Source organism: Pseudorasbora parva, chromosome 5 (genome assembly GCF_024679245.1).
Source record: "Pseudorasbora parva isolate DD20220531a chromosome 5, ASM2467924v1, whole genome shotgun sequence".
Taxonomy (NCBI): domain Eukaryota; kingdom Metazoa; phylum Chordata; class Actinopteri; order Cypriniformes; family Gobionidae; genus Pseudorasbora; species Pseudorasbora parva.
Window position 1 is genome coordinate 33,139,300 of NC_090176.1, and position 24,145 is coordinate 33,163,444.

The following is a 24,145-nucleotide window of genomic DNA, read 5'->3' on the forward strand; positions in this document are numbered from 1 at the left end:
CTTATGTATTTATACTTTCAACACTCTAAATAGTTTACAATTTACAGAGTGACTTTTTTGTCAGTATGACAGTTGGGCGTATCACGTTTGTCATGTAGTTGGGAGCTATTATTTGCTTTGTATTACAGTAACATAAGTGTTTTTAAAATTCTTTTATAATTTTTACACATACATTATGACCTCATATTAATTGAGTGACATGGAATAATTGTTTTAAATTAATTTTTCAAACATAATACTACTTAAAAGAACTGCAAAATAGTGGGCATTTAAAAAAATTGTGATGCCACCCTTGGACCATATGTGTATATACATTTTTAAATTGAAATGTTGTGGGGAAAAAACTGATATGGTCATCTACCCGTTGATATTTTGAAGCTCAAAATATTTGATAGGCTAATGTGCTTTGAGATTTCAACTGCTCAAGTCACATTTGTAAATGTGTGTTAATATTTTAATGAGAATAGTAAATGAAAAATTGCACTGCAGCATAAATTAAAAGGCCAGGATTTGTAGGCAGCCCAGTAATTCACTGCTCGAAAAATAAATTTTTTGTAATTGCATTTTATTTTTTAATAAAACTTCAATTTAAAATTTAAAATTGTTTTTCTATACAATCAATCTACAGTACCAATCATCATTTAGAGACAGATGTACAGTGAACGGCAGACAAACATGAACACACACAGGCTTGTGGATACAGTGCACAGAAACACATTACATACAACTCTGATCAGATTTCAAAAACTATAAGCAGACATGCACAAACACGACTGAATCTGGTATACTTTTAAACTCACAGGACATTGAAACACACACACGTCCATAGTGCATCACTGTGGACATTTCTTTGCTCTAAGCCAGTAAACTAACGTAAGTACCGAAATATGACTTGTCAGATATTGTAGTAAATGACAAATGAAACAGTGTACAAATCTGAGTTTGAACATGCAACATCCTGGTCTCAAAATTCCATAGCGTGAGGCAACGTTTGGTCTAATAACATGTTTGGACTGATTATCCATCAGGTTGTTTGGTCTTCAAGTCAACAATCCAAAACAAAACAAAAAACATACAAGATATAAAGACAACTTGGCACAGAGTGAATCCTATTATTGGCAAGAATGTTGGCATCCTGTATTTTGCTCTTCAACCTTTGACCACTAAAGTGTCACCTTTCGTAAAGTATCCACTAGGACAGTGTCACATGGAAGCAGTGCATGCTTGGTAGCTTAAACTTGACCTGTTAGTGGTTTGGGAGAATTAATGCAAAACACATCAGCAGGAAGAAATGGATCTTTGCATGACACAGATGTTCATGTGCATGACTAAAGATAGGCCTGTATTTGGCATAAATGTCTATGCGCAGTCATGCAAAGAGGACTTTTCCATGGAATTTGAAAATGCAGCACCAGCAACATTGCTGTACCACTTTTTTTTTTTTTTATAAGAAAGGTCTTGCTAGTTCCTTTGGCAAATAAATGTTTGTCAATCTGTCTGGTTGCACTTTATTTTACAGAATGTGCACTTACATGTACTTACAGTGTGCTTACCTAAGAAAGTACTGGTTAATATAAGATAATTAAATAGATTAAGGTTAGGTTTAGGGGTAAGTTCAGGGTTAGTACCTAGTTACCCAGTTATTGTAATTACTATGAGTACATAGTATGTACATGGGGAACATGACCGTAAAATAAAGTGCCGACATCTCTAATTTAGACTTAACAAAAGGCCTTGCTAGTTCCTGTGCTGAATAAATGTTTGTCAATCTGTCCTACTTTCATTAATTCAGACTTAACTAAATGATGCAAAAAACAACAACAACAAAAAAACATGTTCCAAAACCTTGTGAGCTGCCTACCAAGACAGCATTTTAAGGCATCACAGTCATGCTCCAAATAATTTTTCTCCAAATGCCAGGCAATGACATCAATAAGCAAATTAATCCAAGATGGCGGACGAGTGGAGACAAATGTTCTGATGATTTTAAAGAACTACATCATTCAATACTGAAATGTATTAATACAAACTAGAACATTTTGACAAGTATTTGGTGTACAGTGTATTTGTGTGCTTTTTAGATTACTGAGGCGTTAGCTTAGCAACATGCTAACAATAAACTATTAATTGTGAGTAGGCAAGACGCTGCCTTTCTAAAGCATGATATCTAAAGGCTGGAATACACTACACGCTTTTCATAACGGAACAGGTTTTAAAACTAGTTATCATATATACTTATCAGCTTTGTAATTTTGAACACAACAAACTCGGAAAGCAGAAACGGTTGCCTCGCTGCTAGGAATTGCATGACAAATGAAAACAAACAATATGTGATATAAAATCAGTACAAAATATCATGTTTGATATCCTCTGACTGGATGCAGTTAAAGTCGGAAGCAAAAACAAAATCTGTCTAAAAGATAAAAAGTCTGGCCCCCATAGACCACACAATTTTCTGTGAAATCTGTCAGCTTAAATCTGCAGACTGGCTCTTAATTCCGGCAACTAGCATTCATGCATCCAGACTGCAAATTGGTGCAAAAATACTCGTAAAAGTCATGTAGTGTATTCCAGGCTTAAGTTTTGGATAAAAGCATCTGCTAAATGCATACATGTAAATGTAAAGTTAGTAGGGTTGTATCGCTGCATCGATCAAATGACTAATAACAAAAGACAATGCAAAAAACTGAAAATACAAATACAAAATATAGCCTATATCATAAGATGTGTTTGACACTTACAATTTGACATCTATTTATTTTTAGAACAGAGCGGTCATATATTCCATGAGTTTTAGCCTTACTTTTGATTGATTTATGTTTTTAATATGCATTTTAATACATATATTTTTTTCAAACAACTGGAGTACCTCATTTTGTCCTAATGGGGATTTGCACATTTTGGGGAGCACAGAAAACTGAAAGTCTTCCTTGACTGTTGTCATAGCTTCTCATGGCCTAAGCAAATAATGATTTTCATTAAAAACTAATCTATATTCATTGAAAAAAATAAGTGTATTTTTGTTGTTGTTGTGGATGTCCCATTTGGGATATAATATTTGCAAGTTTTACAGAGTTAAATAAAATTTTAATGTTATATTTTGGTTGCATTTGTAAATTTACGAAGAACAAAATGTTTTTAATTGGTTTCTAAAATAGGCATATAATATCAATAATTGATCGCAGACCTCCATCTCATCGAATTGTGAATGTATCGGAGCATGTTTAGAGGTATTGGTAAATATCTAAGAGAATCAATGTTAAATTATGATAAAATGTTTAATTTGCACCCCTATATGTTGGTATGCTGCATTATCAAGGCAGCTGTCTATTAAGGCAGTACAAAGCAAGTTAACTCACTAGGATTTGGAACAGAAGGATTTGAAACCAGCACAGGCGTGTGTTGCTATGTCACAAAGGCACCTATGTAACAGCAGAATACAATACAACAGTGCAAAATGACAGTGAATCACAGTGTTATGAAAGTGTTTGTCGATTCATTTAAAATTCGATCATTTGTTATTCTGCATGAGGGCGGTTTTGTTGAAGATATCTTTGCCTAAGGGGGAAACATGTGCCTTACAATGAGCGATTGAGATGAATACATCTCCGCTCTCAGAAAAATGCACAGATATATAAAGACTCACAGTTTGATAGCAGAGCAGTCACATATATGCACTCGTTCACACACATTTAGACATATGAACATACAAAACACCCACCAAACACAGTAGTGTAACGAGATCTCTGCTGTTCTCTCTCCTGACATTCCTTTGTGTTATTTCAGTGATAGGACTTGCGCAGCGTACAGTTTTGAGATGGCTAGGAGCGGCACGTTTGCGCACATTCTGATCTGATCTAGGAAAGGTAGTGTTCAGCTGAGGGTTTCCAAAAGGGTCCACTTTTCTGTGATTGGTCAGTCTATTTTCTGACACGGTGCATTGTGGGTATTCTGTGGTACTTGGTACATCTGTCCCTCTGTGGGTGTGACTTGGTCAGATGCGCTCTTAGGTGTGTCGTAGGCTGAGCTTGCTGATTGGCTGCTGTCTGTCCGAGACACTAAACCACGGCCCCTGAATGGCAGAGTGCCGCCTGATAGGTGGTTAGCCCTGTCAATCATGATTGGCGTAGCGTATTCAGTGCCAGAAGCAGGAAGGGGCTCAGCGTAAGCATGGTAATGTTCCGGGGGAATAGGTGCATCATACTCGGGGGCATCGGCCTCTTCAGGTTTAAATGTTGACCTTTGTCCGAGAGAGGCCATGGTACCGGTGACAAGCGGCTGGGCATATTCTACGCAGACGGGAACGGTAGAAAACAGATTGTTAAAGGGGTTATTGGAGAACATAACACTAAGTTTAACAGTTTGTTTGTTTGTATGTGTACCTGCGGGCTCCACTCGGGGTCTCTGGTGGTCCACTCTTGCCGTGGAGCTGTAACGGACACAGTCGTCTCCATCTAGCTTAGAGGGCAACAACTGTTTCATGCTCTTCCACCACACTAAAACACACATTCACACACATTTAATAATTCATGTAGGTGAAGATACTTGGGAGGAAAGAAGAGAGAACAGACGCACCTGTGCGCTCCCAGTGTGGAAGGTCATAAGTCACCTCTGGGCTTTTTCTGCAGGTTTGAATAAAGATGGTGAACATATCTGAAACCAGTAGTATTTTACGCCTACTTGCATCTAGTTAAAATTTTCAGGAACAACAAGATTTTAAAATGAGGCTGAAATATTTTAGCTGGTAATTTAGTTTTAACATTCAGATGCCATAAAATGCCTACAAGTTTTTTTTTTTACTGACCTGTTCTTCCACAGCCACGAGCACACCATCACTAACACCGACGTTGTCAGAATCACCACTAATACAGGGACCAACACTGCCACCAGCGCCACCTCTGTAACATTTACACAGCACATTAATAACATGAATCTAGCGTTAGAACGGCATTCACACACATTTGAGATTTGTTAAAGATAACATTTAACAGTGTTATTAAATGAGTAGTTTAAATATCAACTTTAAGTGACTAAGTTGATGGCAAAGGTACTCTAAATATTAAATTGGGAAATAACCATGCACAGTTAAATATCAAATGATACTGAAAAATACAGAAGAAAAAAAAACTAACAGCCTATAAACCATAGTACCAATAAATTGTGCATCTTAGGTTACACTGTTTGTGTACTTTGTTGATAAGGCAATCCCAGAAATCAATTCAGAAATGTTCATGCATGACATTGATTTAAGGATTGATTATATTAATTACAAATATTGTATTTAGGATAAACAGTATTGATAGATAGATTCAACTAGGAATGGACAACTTCACCCAATTTTTGCATGTGGTTTATATTTTTTGTTCTTAAGAGTTGTTAACCTAGTTATCCTGAAATGAGAATCCTCAGTAGACCCTAAATAAATGCACTTCACATGAGAAGCACTTTTAGTGTAGAAAGTGAGCAGGCTGTCTATATAAAACATCTTAAATCAGTTTTTATGAGATTCCATTTCACTAGGTTTGCACTCCACCGTGCTGCTTTTCCATTGTTTTTCTATGTAAACATGTGCTAGATGGACATGTTTAACAGAGTTCTAAAAACATGGTGCTCAATTTAAAAGTAATTAATTCAACTTTTAAAAAAAAGAATGTGACATTTTTTTATTTCACAGTGCTGCATCTTGCATTTTTAAACAAATTGCCCCTTAGAAAGTAGATGCGATTGCCTATATGCACGGCAAGGAAACCCATTAGCTCGTATGTTAATTTACTGAATGAAGAATGTTTTCACCATCATGAGAGTGCGGAGGCATGGTGGTGTTTCGGATGTTGGGCGTGTGTGTCGTCCTCTCCTGTAGGGGGGACACTGTGCTTTTTCTGCGAGGGGGAGCTGGATGGAAGATTCTCGGAATCGCTGACCAACAGAAAGAGATCCAATCATGTTTAGCACGGCTAATTAGCCAAATCGGAGACAGATTTCTCAGATTAGTCTCACCTGTATGCGGTTGGCAGCCCAGCAGCTCCATTTTAAGAGCAATCCTCTGGTGCCACTGAATGGGACTTATTCTGATCAACCGTGCTTCAATTGGAGGAATAAAGTTGTTCCGCACCTCCTGGAAATAGTTGGTGTTTCCTTGGAAAATCTGTTTCAGAGACACAAGGACACATCTTCTTGGCAACAAAGAACATTTGGCCTCAGACCAAGGTCTATCTTATTTACGCCCAATCAATGTGCTTCTCGTTAAGCTCCCTGACAGTCGATGGACATTCATTATTAATGACCACAGAGTGCACTTTAATTTCAAGCTCCTTAAACCACAGGAATGTAAAACCCTTTTTCCTGGAAATATACAAAGAGTGATGTCATTCTGCAGCAGTCACAATACGACCGCCTAATACCCCCAAACACTGGGAAGAACAGACAACAAAACACATGCTCTGTTTTAAAACCTACTGAGCTGGATATGTTAGTCAACTTATGCTGCGTTTTAAGATAGGATGTTTTGGCCAAATTCAATTGTAAAAAAAAAAGAGTTATATATAAGTCAAGATGGTGGATGGGACAAGAAAAAGGTATTTATTATATGAGTATTACATCCTCCAGAGTACAAAGATAATCCTCCATACCTTGTTTTTATCTGATCCCATTTCTTTGTAGGGTTTCCATTGCTGTCCATCATGGCTATATAACACCTCATAGGATGAAATGTAAAACTGATATTCTGGGAGGGTGGAGCCAGTGGTCATAATACCTGAGGAGTAGATTCGACGGACTGATTAATCAAGACATATGGTTAATGAAAACACACTGATCTGATATTTTCTCTCTCATACACCAAACTCTACCTGTTATTTTTTTCTCTTTCTTCAGGTCCACTTGAATCCATTCTTTTATGTCGCTGTTGGCTGCTGCCCACGGACGTCCCGGTGTTTTGAGGCGGACCCCTGTGGGGCCCCAGACAGTGGGTTCCTTTCCATGACCGCCCCATTCCCACTCTGACGAGGCTGTGATCTGAGAGTCGCTGACCACCCCCGACTCCAAACCCAAAGTGCCATAGCAACCTTACAGAGAGAGAAAATGAAAGTTTCTATTATTAGATCATCAAGGTGTAGGTCATTTCTTTTGAAGTGACAGGAATGAAGAACAAACTTCTTTATTAAATCAAGTTATATAAATATTTTTGGTTTCTGGAGGGTACTGCACATCCAATAAATAGAGAAAAGACAAAAGGTTTGATGCATTACTGATTCACTCACCGCTCGTCTTGAAAGTAAAAAGGCTGGGGGAGAGATTTCCACTGTAAGAGGAAGAAATACATAGAGCTATAATTCTGTCTGCCAATCAATGTATTACATAGATTGGCACAGAGAAATAATTCTGTCTACCAATCAATCACTTTATTACATAGAAGGAAAAAAAACAGTTCTCTTTCATTTTACAGCATGCATTTGTACATGAGAATAAACACGCAACGCTAAATTTTTGCAGTGTAGGCTATAGAGGGTTGCAAATAAATGCATCCAGTATGCAAATGTTAAGCTGTCACTTATGCTGTGTTAACGTCATGTCGGAATTACCATAATTACCAGATGACAATTCAGAGCAGTTCGGGTCCTGTGACTCAAAGTATCTGTTTCTATGGCAACAAACGATTCATAATGCCAAGATGGATCCATGTGCTGCTTTGATGTTTATGACAGTACTTAAATCACTACATTAATTCACCTCTATATTCTCTTGCAAAATAAGTGTGTAATATATGACTATAGATTTCATAAAAGCTTGCTCATAAAATGCCTTCCAACTTGTAATTACAAGTTCTAGAAAGACTATATAAAAACTGTATATACATATACAAACCAAAATATGTTCAGACACCTTCAACACAATTAATATAAATAATGTCAGATAACTGATAGAAAGGTATGCAATGGATATAAATCAACCAATCACCTGTTCAAATTAAGAAAACAAATTGATAATACCAATTTAGGTCAAACAATTACCAAGCAATGATTCATTTTGACTAGTCTGTGGTGTAAAAGATCACATTAGCAATTAAAGAAAAAACACTTCAGTAAAACATGGTCAGATCAAAGTGTCGGAATAATTTTAGTCCCAAATCTTTACCAATTTTACTGGTATCCCACTGTATGAAGAATATTTGGTTATAATGTGTCACAGTTGACTTTATTTTGCTATCCTCACTTACATAAATGAACTATAGTGTCCTGCAACCACTGAAATCTGGTGTCTGAATCATTTTTGGTTTGACTGCATATAATAAATAAATGAATCAGCACATTTTGTGGTGCTTGACATAAAAAAACCTGCATTAGCAGTACACACAAGAATAAGAAAACAATGTTTAGAAATATTTAAAAAATGCAATGCCTTGAAAGCCTAATATTCAAATGAAATAGATTTTCCCATAAAGAAAGCAAGCAAGAATGCAAATGGGTTACTCACGGCACAGATGTCACATTGTTAGCCAGTGAGCTTTCGTAGTGTGGGATGCCTTTGCTGCTGACCACACTGATTTGCCCCCCCAGAGTGTTGGAGACCACACCCGCATGAATACCGGCCAGACAGAGTGGAGAAGACTGCAGAAAGAGACGGTGAGACATTAAGACAGCTGACACTGACTCGTACACCTTAAACCCACATGCTGTGACTTGGCATGGTGAGGTCACATCCTTGAAGCAGAACTGCAGTGGTATCATTTATGCCACTGTGATAAAGAATGATGGATGATTCATTAGAGGAACTTCATGCAGAGTTTAGAGACACAGAGTTCTCACAGGCCACATACACATCGTAAAGTTTTAGAAATGACAAACGCATACTGTTCAAAAGTTTAGGGTCAGTTTTTTTTTATTTAAAGATGTTACATAAGATATCCCATTTCAAGTAAAAGCTGAATTTTTTACCTTTCCATTCATCAAAGAATTCAGAAAAAAAATCTACCATAGATAATAAAAAAATATTAAGCAGCTGTTTTGAACATTGACAATAATAATGTTCAAGTGCAACAGAATTTGCATAATACAATGACTTTTGAAGGATCATGTGACACTGGAGTAATGGATTGGGAAAATTCTGTTTCTCCAGTTTTAAAACATGTAATAATAATAATAACAATAATAATAATAATAATAATAATAATAATAATATGCAGGCTTGGTAAGCCAAAATACCAAAAATAATATTTAAAACCCATTGAGCCCAAACTTTTGACTGGTAGTTTATTTACAGGAATTAATCTCCTTATTAAATGATCTTTCTGTTTGTGTACAAGAGAAACTATTAGCTCCCTTAAACTCAGGGATTTTGACAGTGAAAACCATAGCAACATATGAAGTGTTTTTCAACAAATTAACATTAGAGACCCGAAACGTTTTATTATTATCACCTAGTAATTCTTAGTAACCTACAGCTGATTACTGCTCATTAAAGCAAAATTAAAACTAGAAATTCTGAAATCATTTACTCTCTCTCATGTCATTCCAAACATGTATAATAGATATATGTATAACATGTATAACAAGATAAATTAGATGTTTAGAATATTGTTTCAACCATTTTTGTCCATATAATGAATGCTAATGGAATGTAAAACAAGATTGGACCCTATAGATTTTTATTGTATATACTTTTTTAAAAACATATTTTTTTCCGCACACAAAAAAAAAAAAAAAACAACAACAGACAGTCAGACAGGTTTGGAATGAAATGAGGCAGAATCAATAAATTACGAAATGTTTCATTTTTTTTTTGTACTCATCACTCTGTATACACTTAAAGAATCAATTCATATCCAACTTGGTATTGGAGTTAGGTTTCAGTTGTGAATGTTATACAGTGTTATTCTGCATGCATTTAGGGGACTATTGAAGAAGAAAAGCAAAAAAGCTCGCCAGAAAATACAACTCATTTAGCAGCTTATGAGGTGACAGGAAATGTACCACATTTGCCATCTGCTGTGGCAGCACATAAAGGACTAAATGCAAGAATCATTTACACACCTAATGTGCATCCTTTCCTCAATTTTGTTGAATTAGAGCTTTAAAAGCTTCATGTCTTTCTTGATAAGTTGTCTATGTGTCCAAATTAATCAAATAAATAATCAAGACTGAACACTTCAGTTAAGGCTAAAAATGTCTGTAGTGCATGTGAAAGCAATAGAATCAGAGGCATTTAAATCAGTCTTATAAGCCTGTCAGAAAGAAAAACACTCCTAATAAACACTTTCAAACAATCTGATCCACAGATGCGTGTTTATGTTTCACAGTGACACTCGAATGCACATCATGGTAAAATCACAACTTTCAAACTCAGGCGGGAGGACTTAAAGCACTCAGAATAGACAACTGCATTTATCTGCACTGCAGTGTGAACATGGCCAGAGCCACTTGCTGCCCAGCACTGAAATAACAGTAAAATTGCTAGTTTAAAAAAAAATGGGGAAAAATGTTCTGATCTCACACACACACTCTCTCTCTCTCTCTCACTCACACACACACACACACACACACACACACACACACACACACACACACACACACACACACACACACACACACACACACACACACACACGCACACACACACACGCACGCCAAACCAATAAGAGACCACAAACACTAGACAAACTCTCAACACCCACACACACTAGGCAAACTCTCAACACCCACACAACGACACCACAAACATACACCACTTCCTCTGGGCAAAATAAAACACTGCTCTAGCCACACAAAAAAACGTGGCACACACTCTCTCACACACACGCATGCACGCGCACATTCACAAGGCGTCATATGGGCCCCACACTAATTCGGAGGGTGTATCTGAGCTGAGAAACAAGACTGTTGTCAGCTGGTCTGCATTAGAAAACCATTCAGCCAAACCTGATCTAACATCTCCCTGAGAAACACGCTGTCATACACACATAAAAACAAGCGCACATACATCCAAACACACAGACGCGCATACCAACACGCCCCTAGGAGACCAAGCGCTCTGAAAGTGACACACAGAATCATTTACAAATGACTCAACTTCAAAAGAACGCCTGCTTCTCGCTTTGTCTTTCCCTCAAACTCAACCACATTCAAGCTTGAAACGTGTTCTCAGAAGACAATTGCCTGTTGTGTTCAAACGGACAAATTCACATGTGAAATCGTCGCGTTTAAACGCAAGCAGGAAGCATTAAAGCAGTGATGAGCTCATCAGAAATGACCTAATGTACAGCAAAGACAGTGTGGTCCCTCTTAAAGAAATATTCTGCTGTAAAATACAACTGACAGCATCTACAGCATGCTTTTGTTTACCACCGACAATAATTTTGACTTCATTTGTAAAAACATTTATTGGCGATGCGCTTACAATTGAAGCCTGGTAAGAAAGCTGGCAGAAATGCTAAACTGAATAAGTGTTTAAAATATGCCATTGCTTTGAAGTATGAACAAATAGTTCAACATTACACGATAGAATTGATAATCTGTGCAATTGTGCAACCTCAAGAGCCCGAAAGACCATTTTCTGTAGCTATCAATGTTTTCAATGACCAACAATACAAAAAATGTATAAAATGATTCCATAGAGAATATTTTACTTTAAAGAGCAATAACCAAATCACCAGTTAAAAAGGATAAACAAATCATATAATGAAGAAGCAAGAGCACCCGCATTTGTGTCCCTGAGCGGTGTCTGGTTTGTCTGAGTCAGATATTTTCAGTGAACTCAACGACTCAATCTGGTCACAGTGGTTTTCCACAAAAGTGGAGCTCACTGGAAGAGAAAATTTAGTCGTTTTTTAGTACAGCACAAGAAGACTTGGAATATAGTGCATACGTCAAAGGGAGCACATTTAAGATGAGTTAAGAAGAGTTGACCCCCATTCAATATAGCAGCATGAAAAGAGCAACTAAAGTTAAAGTATTCTTGGTTTGTATGTGTATGCTGGGGTATTCATACAGTGCATGTGATCATCAGTATGCTCAAATTTTATGTGCACAGCCAGATTTTTCTCTATACTTAATTTGCATGTGTGTCTTAATTTTTGCACTAATTCGTTTTTCTACAAGATGCCAAGAGTGGCCCAAAAGTGGTTTTACAATTGGAAAAAATAAAGGGAACAGAACAACAACTACAAACTACACAAGACCATAACAACAATTGGCGGTCACGTTGACAAATGCTTGTGTGAGGGGAATTAAGAGATACACACAATGCTAGTTTAAAAAAGTACATTTGTATCAGTCATTCTGGAGAGAAGTAGCACAGACACTGGTCAAAGATAAAAACTTTCCAGGGTTCAACACTTAGGATTTTTTCTATTTTTCTTAGTTGGTCCAATTTGTATTAACCCTACCAAAATTTTCACTGATCCCACCACAAAAAAACTTTCCAGGGTTCAACACTTAGGATTTTTTCTATTTTTCTTAGTTGGTCCAATTTGTATTAACCCTACCAAAATTTTCACTGATCCCACCACAAAAAAAGTCATCAAAAAAAAAAAAAAAAAAAAAAAAAAAAAAAAAAAAAAAAAAGGTCTAGTTATTGCTAGATCCATGTAACCTTAAAAAAAAGTTACAACAAAAGTAGTTAAAGCTGCACTATGTCATTTTTCCGTCCGCTAGAGGGCGCCTATTCAAAACAAAGGCGTAGTTTGATGCTTAGAAGTTTGAGCTCAGAATCTTGGGACATTTAGTTTTTTACCTCACAGCCCGTGGAAAATAGGACTCGGGCAGAAATTATGTTCATGGATGCGGTTATTAACATAGCTGTAGAATGAAGCAGAGCAGGACCGAGTGTTGAGGGAGCTGAGCAAGGCCACTGGAGTAATTGTTACGCAAACACATGGCTTGTGAGCAACGGGACTTTTATTATGACGGGACAGTCGCAGGCAGCATTTATGCTTTTCCGGTCATAAGTATGAGGTAACGCAGCTCTGTTTATCATATTAGATACATTTAAGTGTGTTTAAAATTATTTTATGACGTTACTCTGTGCGTTCGCTCAGCGGTTGCTGTGAAACTTGTTGCACACTGCTAAGAGTAAAGCGTTTATGCCAAATAAGAAACCAAGGGTAACGCAGACATGACGCAATTGACAGGCGACTCCCTTAGATGTCCCGGCTCCTTGGTTAAAATAGCAATTTTCTCACAATTTACAAATAGTTGAAAACATTTGGGATATTGTACAAACTAACCTGAACAAAATATATAACACTGGCCTAGTGGTTTTTGGATATTTTACTGCAAAAATACTAAACAGTGCACCTTTAAGGAGATTTGTAAAAAAACAAACTGTAAGCAATAGCACGAAAAAAAACGTTGGGAGATCAGCAGATAAACAAGCGTCACGCGAGGATAGCGAAAACGGCAGATCATGGACACAAATGTCATGTTCCAGGCTGTGCAGGGGACGTGAGGACTTTTCCTTCCCACAGATAAAAAATATCAACAGTCATGGTTGATGTTTATTTACAATCGGATACCGCAACAATTTAATTCAAAGTTTTTCGTTTGCTCTGCCCATTTTACCATGGAGAGTTTTTCTAACCTGGGGCAATATAGCAGGATTCGCTCAGCGTTTAAAACTGAAGAAAGGGCCGATTCCAACCGTATTCCTGCAAACAGTAAGTAGTTTTATCCACTTCTTGACTGTCGAACCCATTTCTGATTAAATTGAACGTTTCTTAATAAGACATCATTACGATAATATCCTCTGTGTTGTTTAGATCTTACGCAAGATGCTAGTATTGGAAATTCCAAGTAGCACACATAACAGTTTGTCAAAGATAATATTTCCTGCCAGTGTTGTCATAAAATACAACAGTAGATACGTATGCTGATCCCTTTTGACAGATTGAAATCTAAATTAGCCTATATTTCATCTTTAACACATAACTTAGAAGCTAACTACGTTTACTACTACTGTTTAGTTGCTTACAGATCGCTCAGTCGACCATTGTAGCTAACGTCACCTTCTTCACCAGCTAAGTTGTAACGATAGTCCTTTGAGTAGGCTTAGTCAATTTGTTATATAAATATACATTTTTGAGAACTGCAGTATGATTATTTTGCAGCGGGGGAGTAGTAAACATGACACTGACTATTTTGAGTGGCTTCTTTCTACAACAATTTGTAGGGTTGTAAATGGACCTGTAAAACCATATCTGGACAATTTTTGACGTTAAATAAGCCACATACCCTCTTATTTAGATATCAGAGAACAATTTCAAATATTGTTTCAAATCAATCTAGAGCACTTTTAAGTTGACAAGGCTTAAAGTAACACTCAACTTTTTTGGAAAATAGGCTAATTTTCCCCCTTTCTGAATCCATTCAGCCGACCTCTGTATCTGGCGGTAGCACTTTTAGCATAGCTTAGCATACATCATTGAATCATATAGGTCCATTAGCATCAGTGATCAAAAGTTCAGGATCTGCACCAAATATCTGTAAATATCTTCTGAATCGTCTCTCACAAACGTCTCCATGGTTACAACGCACGCTCTTTGAGCAAGCAGATCGTCATGCTGGTTATGTTGACAGAAGAAGGCGCTGTGTAATATCATTGCGCCGCTACACCCATGACAGCCGCAAAGTTCCTACGCTTGCGCCGCTACACCCATGACAGCCGCAAAGTTCCTACGCCGGAATGAGAAAGTAGTTCCTAGCTATAACGGCGGAATGAGAAAGTAGTTCCTAGCTATAACGGTCTAAAAAAGTCATTTTTTTGATCACTGATGCTAATGGACCTATATGATTGAATGATGTATGCTAAGCTATGCTAAAAGTGCTACCGCCAGATACAGAGGTCGGCTGAATGGATTCAGAAAGGGTAAAACTCAACTGTTTCACTCTAAGGGACTTGGAAAATGAGCCTATTTTCAAAAAAAGTGGAGTGTTCCTTTAAAAATGTGCAAATCGTCACTTCAGTGACGATGCAGCATTGTCCCGATCGGGCAAGAGACAGCTCCGTCAACTGGCCCGAGTGTATTTCACGCTGGCCCTAGGCCATTGGGCAGTCATTGCCAAGCCCTGTTGAGTGTACACGTGTCAAGCGTCTGTGTTTGCACAGACCATCAAATGCAATATACTTTAAAAGACTATGCATTCGACTATACACATTTGTTAGCATTCACATCAACACTGAAGTATACTTTGGGATTAACAAATTACTAAAAATGTCTCCTAATTACTTTGTCCACAAAGTGGCAACACTTGACCCAGCCAGCGTTTCACAGTCTGGGATGATGGAAGATGGAACAACAACCCATCCTGGACCGCAATAACAACAGATTAGTGATAAAGTGAGGGGATAATACATGCAACTCTACAGTACGACTTTAGAATACAAAGAAAGACACTTTTATGGCTCATAGCTTCTGGAGAGAAATTGCAAAAACACTAAATAAGGATGAATCCTTATACTAGTGCGCATGTGTCGCCCACCTGTGTTTGCGCACATTATCAAATGGAGTATACTTTGAAAGGCTGCATGTTTGGGTATATTCATATGCTAATGGTCACGTTAAAAGTTTTGAAAAACATAAGGCTGATTGAATAATGACAGAACTTCCATTTGTGCCTGAACGAACCCTTTAATCTAACATCTACTCTAGTGGCATACTTACATCTTTGTATCCATGTGGTATGGTTCCCGAAACCTCTCCGAAATCAGTCAGGCATCCAGCAGGACAGAATTTACTGCAAATTCAGGGCAGGAAAATGAGACACACATAAACAAGAACATGCGCGCACACACACAGCTATAAACGTGGGTACCTGAACTCCGCTTCACTGAAGTGCTCTCCTTTCTCCAGACAGGTGATGAGGTCTGAAAGATGAGAAAAGAGAGACGCATTTTATAAAGCAGCACATTAGACTGTTGCCATGGTGAAACTATTGATTGATGTCATCCTTCCACACAAGGAAAATATGCAGCCGTTTATTTGCGTTATGTGCGCACTGGTCATTCAGTAAGTGGTGTAACAGATTGGTGTATTGGGTTTCATATTTGTGGATAAAAGCCTCTATCTGAATGAACAGATCAATACCAACTAGATTTACATCCGTTACTTTTTCCGAAGAAAATATGAGTGGTGCAAAACGTCCAGCCACAATTGTTAGAGTATGTATGACTGTGTGTGTGCATCTAAGGTTCAAGATATTTTGTGGTGTTATTGTACCCATTACTCATACCCACAGCATAGATTCATCTGTCTCTTTCCTGACTCATGGGAAATATGATCTCTCTCTCTCTCTCTCTCTCTCTCTCTCTCTCTCTCTCTCTCTCTCTCTCTCTCTCTCTCTCTCTCTCTCTCTCTCTCTCTCTCTCTCTCTCTCTCTCTCTCTCTCTCTCTCTCTAACTGTCTCTCTCTCTCTCTCTCTCTCTCTCTCTCTCTCTCTCTCTCTCACACACACACACACACACACACACACACACACACACACACACACACACACACACACACACACACACACACACACACACACACACACACACACACACACACACACACAACTGGGGTAAACAGGTGTAGCTCCCACATGGCAGTGTTAAACCCCTGACCTCAGACAGCCCCAGAGGTCAAAGTGCAAATGTCATTGTTAAGACACATCAAACACAAAAGTGCACAGCTGTGATTCCAATGATTTGGAGGTTTATGATGTACAATGCTGTAAAGAACACCTTCACAAATGTGCTTACACTAAAGTTTCAACAATCACAAACTGAAACTTTCCTGTAGCATTAGACATTATTTTTTTTTAATATAGCCCTACTTTATCTTATGCTTAAGAGTTTGATCATAATAATTGAAACAAGTATGCTTTGGATTTTACATGTACATAAGGGTGTGTTACGCAAACAGCTATAATCGGTTAAAGCCCAAAGTATACCATGTTTCTTATGTGTAGGCTAGGGTATGTGCACAGTGCATTAATAGCATATAATAGTATGCACACACAGGCATATGGCACCGGACTACTGTTTCTCCATCAAAAAAGAAACAGACGAGATGGAAGAACGACAAATTATTAGAGACTGACTCAGCAAATTTTGCTCAGATTATGCATTCTTTGGCAACATTATCAACACCAGAATGAATGGATGTAAATTGAGTAATCAGTAGACAAAACTACAATACAACAAGGAAGTGGTCCACAAGGACGGAACCTCTTTTTACAATCTCGACTTGGAATCTTGTCATTTCTGTTAGCGGTAATTTCGACATGCCGTGAGCGCACATTAAGTATACTCTATGCATATACACTAAGCATTTGCATAAAAAGCTGAAGTATAGTTTGGACTTCTCTAAATACTTAACTTTGACACCCATCTGTTTATGCTAGACATGGATGTTATTTTTCTTCATTAAGTGTATTTAAGTGTGCTATTACTTAGAACTGATTTGAGATGATCACACTGGTTTATTTTAAAACCGATTTGAAGCATTTTGTTTTGTATAGAGCACTATATAAATAACCTCGACTTTCTAAGTGATCTGACTCATGATTTCCAGCTAATGTAAAGAAAAAAAATCCTAAAGTCATTGAAGGGAGGGACCCAAGCCAAAACTAAGGACAAGAATATGATAGAAATCACACCCACAACGCCTATGCAGCATGAAATCCACTTTTCACACAGGAAAGTGTTCACATTTGTAAGAAAGTGGAAAAAAATACAGTTGCTTGGACGCATTTATAACTCTAAGACATCTTTGTACAGTATGACATAAGAACCAATGGCCATTACATAACTTCCTTTCATTTCAATTGACTTTAAATTATTGACTCATCTGTTAAATTAACTGCATGTCATTTATAGGCTCTCAGGACGCACCCTGGAACCAGGGAAAACCCTAACACCCCAAGAGTCAGAAACATACTCAGAAATAATCAGTTTCGCATGATGTCCTTCACTCTTATCTGGACAAAAACGAGCACAGTTTCCATAGCAGCTCCTTTGAGCGTCCTGAGACAACCAAGCCCACTTCAACACTATTTCATACAATCACAAGCATACAATTCTACAGCAAGGACGCATTAAATTGATCAAAAGTGACAGAAAAGACATTTATAATGTAAAAAAAAGAAGGAAAAAAAAGATTTCAAACAAATGCGGTTTCTTTTGAACTTCCTATTCATCAATGAAAGTTGAAAAGAAAATGTCATGTTTTCCACAAACATATTAAGCAGCACAATCATTAACATTGATAACAATAAGAAATGTTTCCTGAGCACCAAATCAGCATACTACAATGATTTCTGAAGGCTTGTGTGACACTGACTGAAGAGTAGACTGCAATATACAAATGCCTGATTAAAAAAAGGCAATAATTCTAATCTTATTTTAACATATTTTGCCAACACATTTTGTACCTAAAAGAGGAAGCATTTCAAATCTCTTCCCCCACTTATATGAGCAGCACCATAAACTGCAGTGTACGTTTCTGCCTGTTCCAGCAATATTGACTGACTTTTTTATTTATTTAAAGACAGGCATAGTTTGTTCAGTAAACCACTGTTTAATAAAAAAGAGGGGTTGTTTTTCCCCTTGCTGTGCTGAAGACATACCAAACTGAACCATCATTTTTGTGTGGCGTTCCACCCATGATAGTACATAATCTGTATCTACACAAGTTTTGAAAGCAGTGAAGACTATCAATAAATGTATCAAAAATCTGTTCCGAATTGGTTACCTGTGTGCTGAATACTGGTGTATGAGAGGAAGAGGCCACGGCCATTGTTGTGTGGTCCACTCATGAACTGCACTGTGACCTGATGCCCCTCCGACTCGACAGCATCTCTCCATTCTCTCCCACCACAGAACTTCACTGCAGAGAGAGAAATTAGAATAATTCTCAATTTCCATTTACTTCTATCAACACTCTGTACATTACACAAAACATTGTTTACACATGTTTTTAAAGTTGACATGAAATGGAAACTTCAAACATCTTTTCTTCCTCATTCTGACGTATATTAGAATGAAACGGGTTTTTGAACAAGAATAAGATTTAGGGCAGGGCTTGATTTTTGGACATTGGGAATTGATTGGATCATTGTTGTTTGCTAATTGATGCAATCTCATGAGTGCAAAATAATATTTTTGATTAAAGATTATGAGGGCACATGAATTTTGTTAACAAACATTGCAATATTCTATTAAAAACCACACCATTTGATTTCATAGTGACTTTAACAACAGTCTCTGGCAACATATTACAATGTGTAAACCAATTTTGAGTAACAAGTAACATTCTCTTCCAGACATGAAGTTGTAACCCTCTCTCTCCATTTTAGATTATATTAGAAGTACAAATGGGACTGAGGACCAGGAAATAATAATAATAATAATAACGTTTTATTTATATAGCGCCTTTCCAGAGCTCAAGGACACTTTACAATAAACAAACAACAATAAAGGCAATTGACAAAAAGAGCAGACAGAACAACAGTAGGCAATTCAGAGTGCAAGTACAATAAGTGAGAAATTGGGTAGATGGGGCAGCAAAATTAAACAATACATGCAAATCAAGTCCATAAAAGTTTCTCACCAATTTCCGTTCGTCCTGATCCGATGCCATTATAAAGTCGCAGGTAAGACACCTGGCAATTGCTTGTATCGATATCAAGATCCGCAATGCGCACAAGGACTGTGTGTCCGGTGGTCACGCTGATTTCCCACTCACACACAGATTGCGAGGGATAGGACAGAGGGTACCCCAATGATGCCAGGCTCCCACTGCCCACACCCAACACTGTGTGTCCACAGCCGTCCCCTGAAAAACATCCAGAAATGATCAAGCACTCTGCAGAGCTCAGATTCACATGTACTGTGACATAGGCATACATCATGCACCATGATCTTAAAATGTTATTCCGAGAAAACCAATATATATCAATGGTACATATCCAAAGATGAGAAAAAAGCAAAGATAATTGCATCTTTGTTAGTGTTTTGGGAATTAGCATATCTGGATGAGGTAAAATCAACATAATTTGATGATAGCCTATATTTGCATTCACTTAGTTTCACTAAGGTTTGACAAACAGAAAGTAACCAGATGTTGTCTTAATAATGCACAGATACAATTTGAACTTCATTTGGCGAAATGTTTTGCTCGGAAATTGTGCAAAAGAGATCAGTGTTGAATCATTAGAGGGGAGAAAGAGAGAGACAGAGAGATGAGATGAGATCGCATTGCATTGCAGCTGCTTGCACCGCCTGTCACGCATTTACACACCGAATGAAACTCAGCTTGCGCTCTTGTTACGTAATCCTTGCTGGACAATATTCAGACCCCCGGAGCAAAAACAACTGCCCCCCCTCAGCACACACACCTTTAGACTCAGTGTTTCCCTTAGTGTTACTCCACCCACACAAACCTTACATTTCCAAAGTGTTATGCCCAGAAAATAATGAAGACTGTTTCAGGTATGAGAAGTTGTCATGTTTCACTGAAAATTTCTTATTTCACTAATACTTCTATTCAGCAAGGATTCATTAAATTGATCAAAGTGACAGTAAATACATGTATAATGCTGCAGAGGATGCAAGATCACAGAACCCTTAAAAATGTATCATGGTTTCCACAAAAACATTAAGCAGCAGAACTGTTTTCAAAATTGATAATAATACAAAAGGTTTCTTGAGCAACAAACCAGCATATTAGAATGATTTCTGAAGGATCATGTGACACTGAAATAACTGTGTCAGTTATTTCAGAAAACTCTGTCACAGATGAATATTTCTCAGGGCAGGTTTATATCTGAAACCCCATTTCTGTTTAGAAACACATCTAAAAAAAAAAGCCATTAATAACAATATTAATGGCTTTTTGTGGTTGTTTGAAGAATTGAAAAATAATTGTTTATAACTAGTACCAGCAAATTATATGAAAGATTGTGTGATCTCAAGATGGCAGCCTCAATGTAGATTAGAATCAAACATCTTTTTCTAGAGGACTGATATATGTGTAATGTTCAACTCAAGTGAGTGTGCATATTTTTATGATACTTTGCCAAAGAATTGTTTTTGTATGTGTAAAACTAATGGGCGAAAACTGACCGAGTTAACTTTGGATTACCTGAGAAGGACAACATTTTTTTTAGTCTGATTAAATGCAGCAGAGCAGCTTGACACTGGACAGCACATGAACTCACTACATATTTGGGAAAGCAGCGGGGGCAGCGCGAGGCCCATGTCAGGCGTTGCGTCATCACGTTCTTCTGTTGCTCCAGCTGTAGCACAGCAACAATGTAAGAATGCAAGAATGCACGCGCTCTTATTCAGCACAAACTCCGTTATTTAGCCGAGGTGCTTACCCATTTAATTTATTACAGATTTATTCCTGCTAGTTAAAGTGTCTTGGTTCGTTACTGGTGTGGATAAGTGTTTTGATCGAACATACAATTGTGATTGGTCATGAACCGAGCCTGGGTTTGAACCTACAATCTTTCAGAATAGCACTCGTTTCAGTTACCGCTACACCACAACACCCCGACAGTTTGTTGTGAAACCACAATCCGTCCCGAAACCAGAGGTGGTGTAGCACTTTAGGAGAAGTTTGCCAACTCATTAAAAACTTGAACCCCCTCGGAAGATCACGTACCCTTCTGCGCTCGCGAGCTTCTGGCACCGAGGAGTACGATGAAGACGATGAGGATGAAGACCGCAGCCCCTCCGGTCCCTCTGCCCACCATTACCGACGCGTCCATCCCAGCAGCCTGCAGTCCGAATGCATAATGCAAAAGTGTCCTGATCCAGCCGCGCGCGCGTCACAACCGCGATAAGTGCGCGCGAGTGTGTTTAGTATCAGGATGGTTTTATTGATGCTTCCTGAACTCTTGAGCGGCGCACAGTTAGAACAAACACGGGCTCTTCATCCCCCGACCTAATACACGACTTCCTCAACTTCCGCTCCTCCTACCACACAGCGGCCCCTAGATGGGAATTCTGTGGTATTCCATACATTGTTGTGGATAAGGAGTGATAATGGTTTCTTCTTGTGTTACTGAAATATATGCTCGAACAAAATGTCAAAGTTATGTCAAATATTTATTTACACAAGTAAAAGTAAATTATTAATATTTCTTATTATTATTAATTATACGGTAGACGTTTTATATGAAGACTTTAAAAGCTGTGCGTAAATGGATATTTTATATGGCCTTATAGTGTTTTAATTCAAAATTTGTTTTAATAATAATAATACATTCTAATATATTATTGTCGTTCTTATTATGTATATTAATTAGATATCTGACATTTATAAATACTTTTAAAGCTGTGCATTTCACTACTACTACTACTACTAGCCTACTAATAATAATAATACATTTTAATAAATTTTTCTCAGTCTTATGTATTAATAAGATATCTGACATTTCATTTAAATACTTTTAAAGCTTACTACTACTACTGCTACTAGTAATAAAAATATTGACAATAATAATAATAATCATATATTTTATGATGATGATGATGATGATGATGATGAGGATGATGATGAGGATGATAATGCTTAACACTAAGTTGGACAATATACATACAAATGGGCATTTAACATTTACTTTAAATAATGTATTTTTATTTTAACTGTTATTGCTTAATCTATTGATTTATCACCTCAGTCAGACATACAATTGATGGTTTTGACATATTAGGAATATCGCAAAGATGATTGTAAAGATAAGCAAATTCACCTAAAATTATTTAGGTGAGGCTTTCTGTAACATTGTTGAACTCATAACTGGTGAAATATAGAAAGAGGACCTTCAATATAAAGGCAGACAAAGGGTCACAACTCTAAAAACATCAAAAAAGAGGTATTTCAACCATCTTTTGGAAATGTCGAATTTTTTGCTTAATGAATAAACATGACATGTTTATAACTGTGTTTAATGCAGGTCTATAATTAAATCTATTTGCAAGAACTCAAAATTAGCTGGTGACTTTATAAATGTACAATTTTAAAAAAGAGCCTTTTTTTACTGGAAGCTCACATCTGTCTGAATATGAAATTTTACAAAAAAAATAATTGTAAGATCAATTATGGTTTTGAGGTTTCATGTCACATTTCCTTGCAGATGAAAATGTGATGTTATATTGAGTGTAACTGAGAGGAAAGCATATTTTGCTACAATTTCAAGCTCTGAGATTCTAAGAATCAAAGAGGCTTCGGGTAGTTTTAATATATGGGCTTTGGTTCTTACAAGCACAATTTTAGTAACTTTCGACTGAAATATGAAAATGGTCAACCATAACACGGATACCATTTAGTAGGCAAGTTTTTGTAGAAAATACTTGCCTACTTAATGGTAATCGAGTTTAAAATAACACCAAAAGTGTCATCATCTCTTCTAAGGTAGCTAACAATTAGTAGCCTAGTGTGTTATCTTTAATAAAAACAGACAGTAGGCCCTAAAGGACTTCTGTTTTTGATGTAGTCTAAATAGTATTTGTAATGTTCTAAATGCCTCACACTTTGTTCATTCTTTCTCTTTCTAACTCATTATTTCTCGCTATATCTAATTTCCTTTCTTTCTGTCCTTGGGATAGCTCAGTGGTGAATCAGAGTCCTTCAGGCTGTTATCTTTATCTACACAACGAGGAGGTAAGCTCTGCACGTCCACATTCTCTGTGTGGGACATCGGCAATAGCAGAGAATCATATAACGCCACGACGCCCCCTAGAGGCGCAAGACTCCTGGGCAGCTTGTTAAATTACTAGAAGAACACTACTGTCCCACAGTGGATATACGAGGTAATGCAAGCAGTCTGATACAGTCATAACAGTGGGCCCAAAATGAATGATGCTTTTCTAAGTCAATCTTAGATATAAATATCGGTGTAATAAATAACATAATATAAAATTAAGTGATTTTTTTTTATTTAAAAAAAGGAAAAAGAGCACTACTCACAAAAACAACAATAAATTGATTACAAAAATAAAGAGAACATGTTTTGAGAACAAAATAATTCAGCAAGTATAATTGAATTCTATATATATTATGCAATATTATTCTTTTTGAGTGTAGCTTGAGTGTCCAAATACTTTTTGGGAAACTGTATCAAAGATAATCTTCAACAGCAACAATAATATGATAATGTGTTATGAA

At 37.2% G+C, this 24,145-nt stretch overlaps 1 protein-coding gene across 2 annotated transcripts; it reads right to left on the reverse strand.

The window, feature by feature from the left end:
- Nucleotides 1-544: 544 nt before the first annotated feature.
- dcbld2 (discoidin, CUB and LCCL domain containing 2) lies at nucleotides 545-21,945 on the reverse strand. Of its 2 annotated transcripts, XM_067443934.1 has the most exons (15): nucleotides 21,638-21,945; nucleotides 19,580-19,804; nucleotides 18,722-18,856; nucleotides 15,804-15,855; nucleotides 15,653-15,725; nucleotides 8,473-8,606; nucleotides 7,260-7,300; nucleotides 6,849-7,064; nucleotides 6,630-6,754; nucleotides 5,998-6,145; nucleotides 5,794-5,916; nucleotides 4,805-4,898; nucleotides 4,576-4,622; nucleotides 4,383-4,496; nucleotides 545-4,289 (listed from the first exon to the last, which is right to left on the reverse strand). In XM_067443934.1, exons 1-15 carry the CDS (start codon nucleotides 21,741-21,743, stop codon nucleotides 3,916-3,918), a joined length of 2,007 nt encoding a protein of 668 aa, XP_067300035.1. In that variant the 5' UTR covers nucleotides 21,744-21,945; the 3' UTR covers nucleotides 545-3,915. The 2 variants fall into 2 exon arrangements, with proteins under 2 accessions (XP_067300035.1, XP_067300034.1); XM_067443933.1 differs by having other exon boundaries at nucleotides 5,794-6,145.
- Nucleotides 21,946-24,145: the final 2,200 nt, after the last annotated feature.

Excerpts from the sequence above, each read along its gene's own strand:
- dcbld2 (XM_067443933.1), bottom strand. The coding sequence starts at position 21,743 with ATGGACGCGTCGGTAATGGTGGGCAGAGGGACCGGAGGGGCTGCGGTC. Across the intron at positions 15,856-18,721 it reads CACCAGTATTCAGCACACAG|ACCTCATCACCTGTCTGGAG; the intron begins GTAACCAATTCG and ends CTCATCTTTCAG. Across the intron at positions 7,301-8,472 it reads AACAATGTGACATCTGTGCC|TGGAAATCTCTCCCCCAGCC; the intron begins GTGAGTAACCCA and ends TTCCTCTTACAG.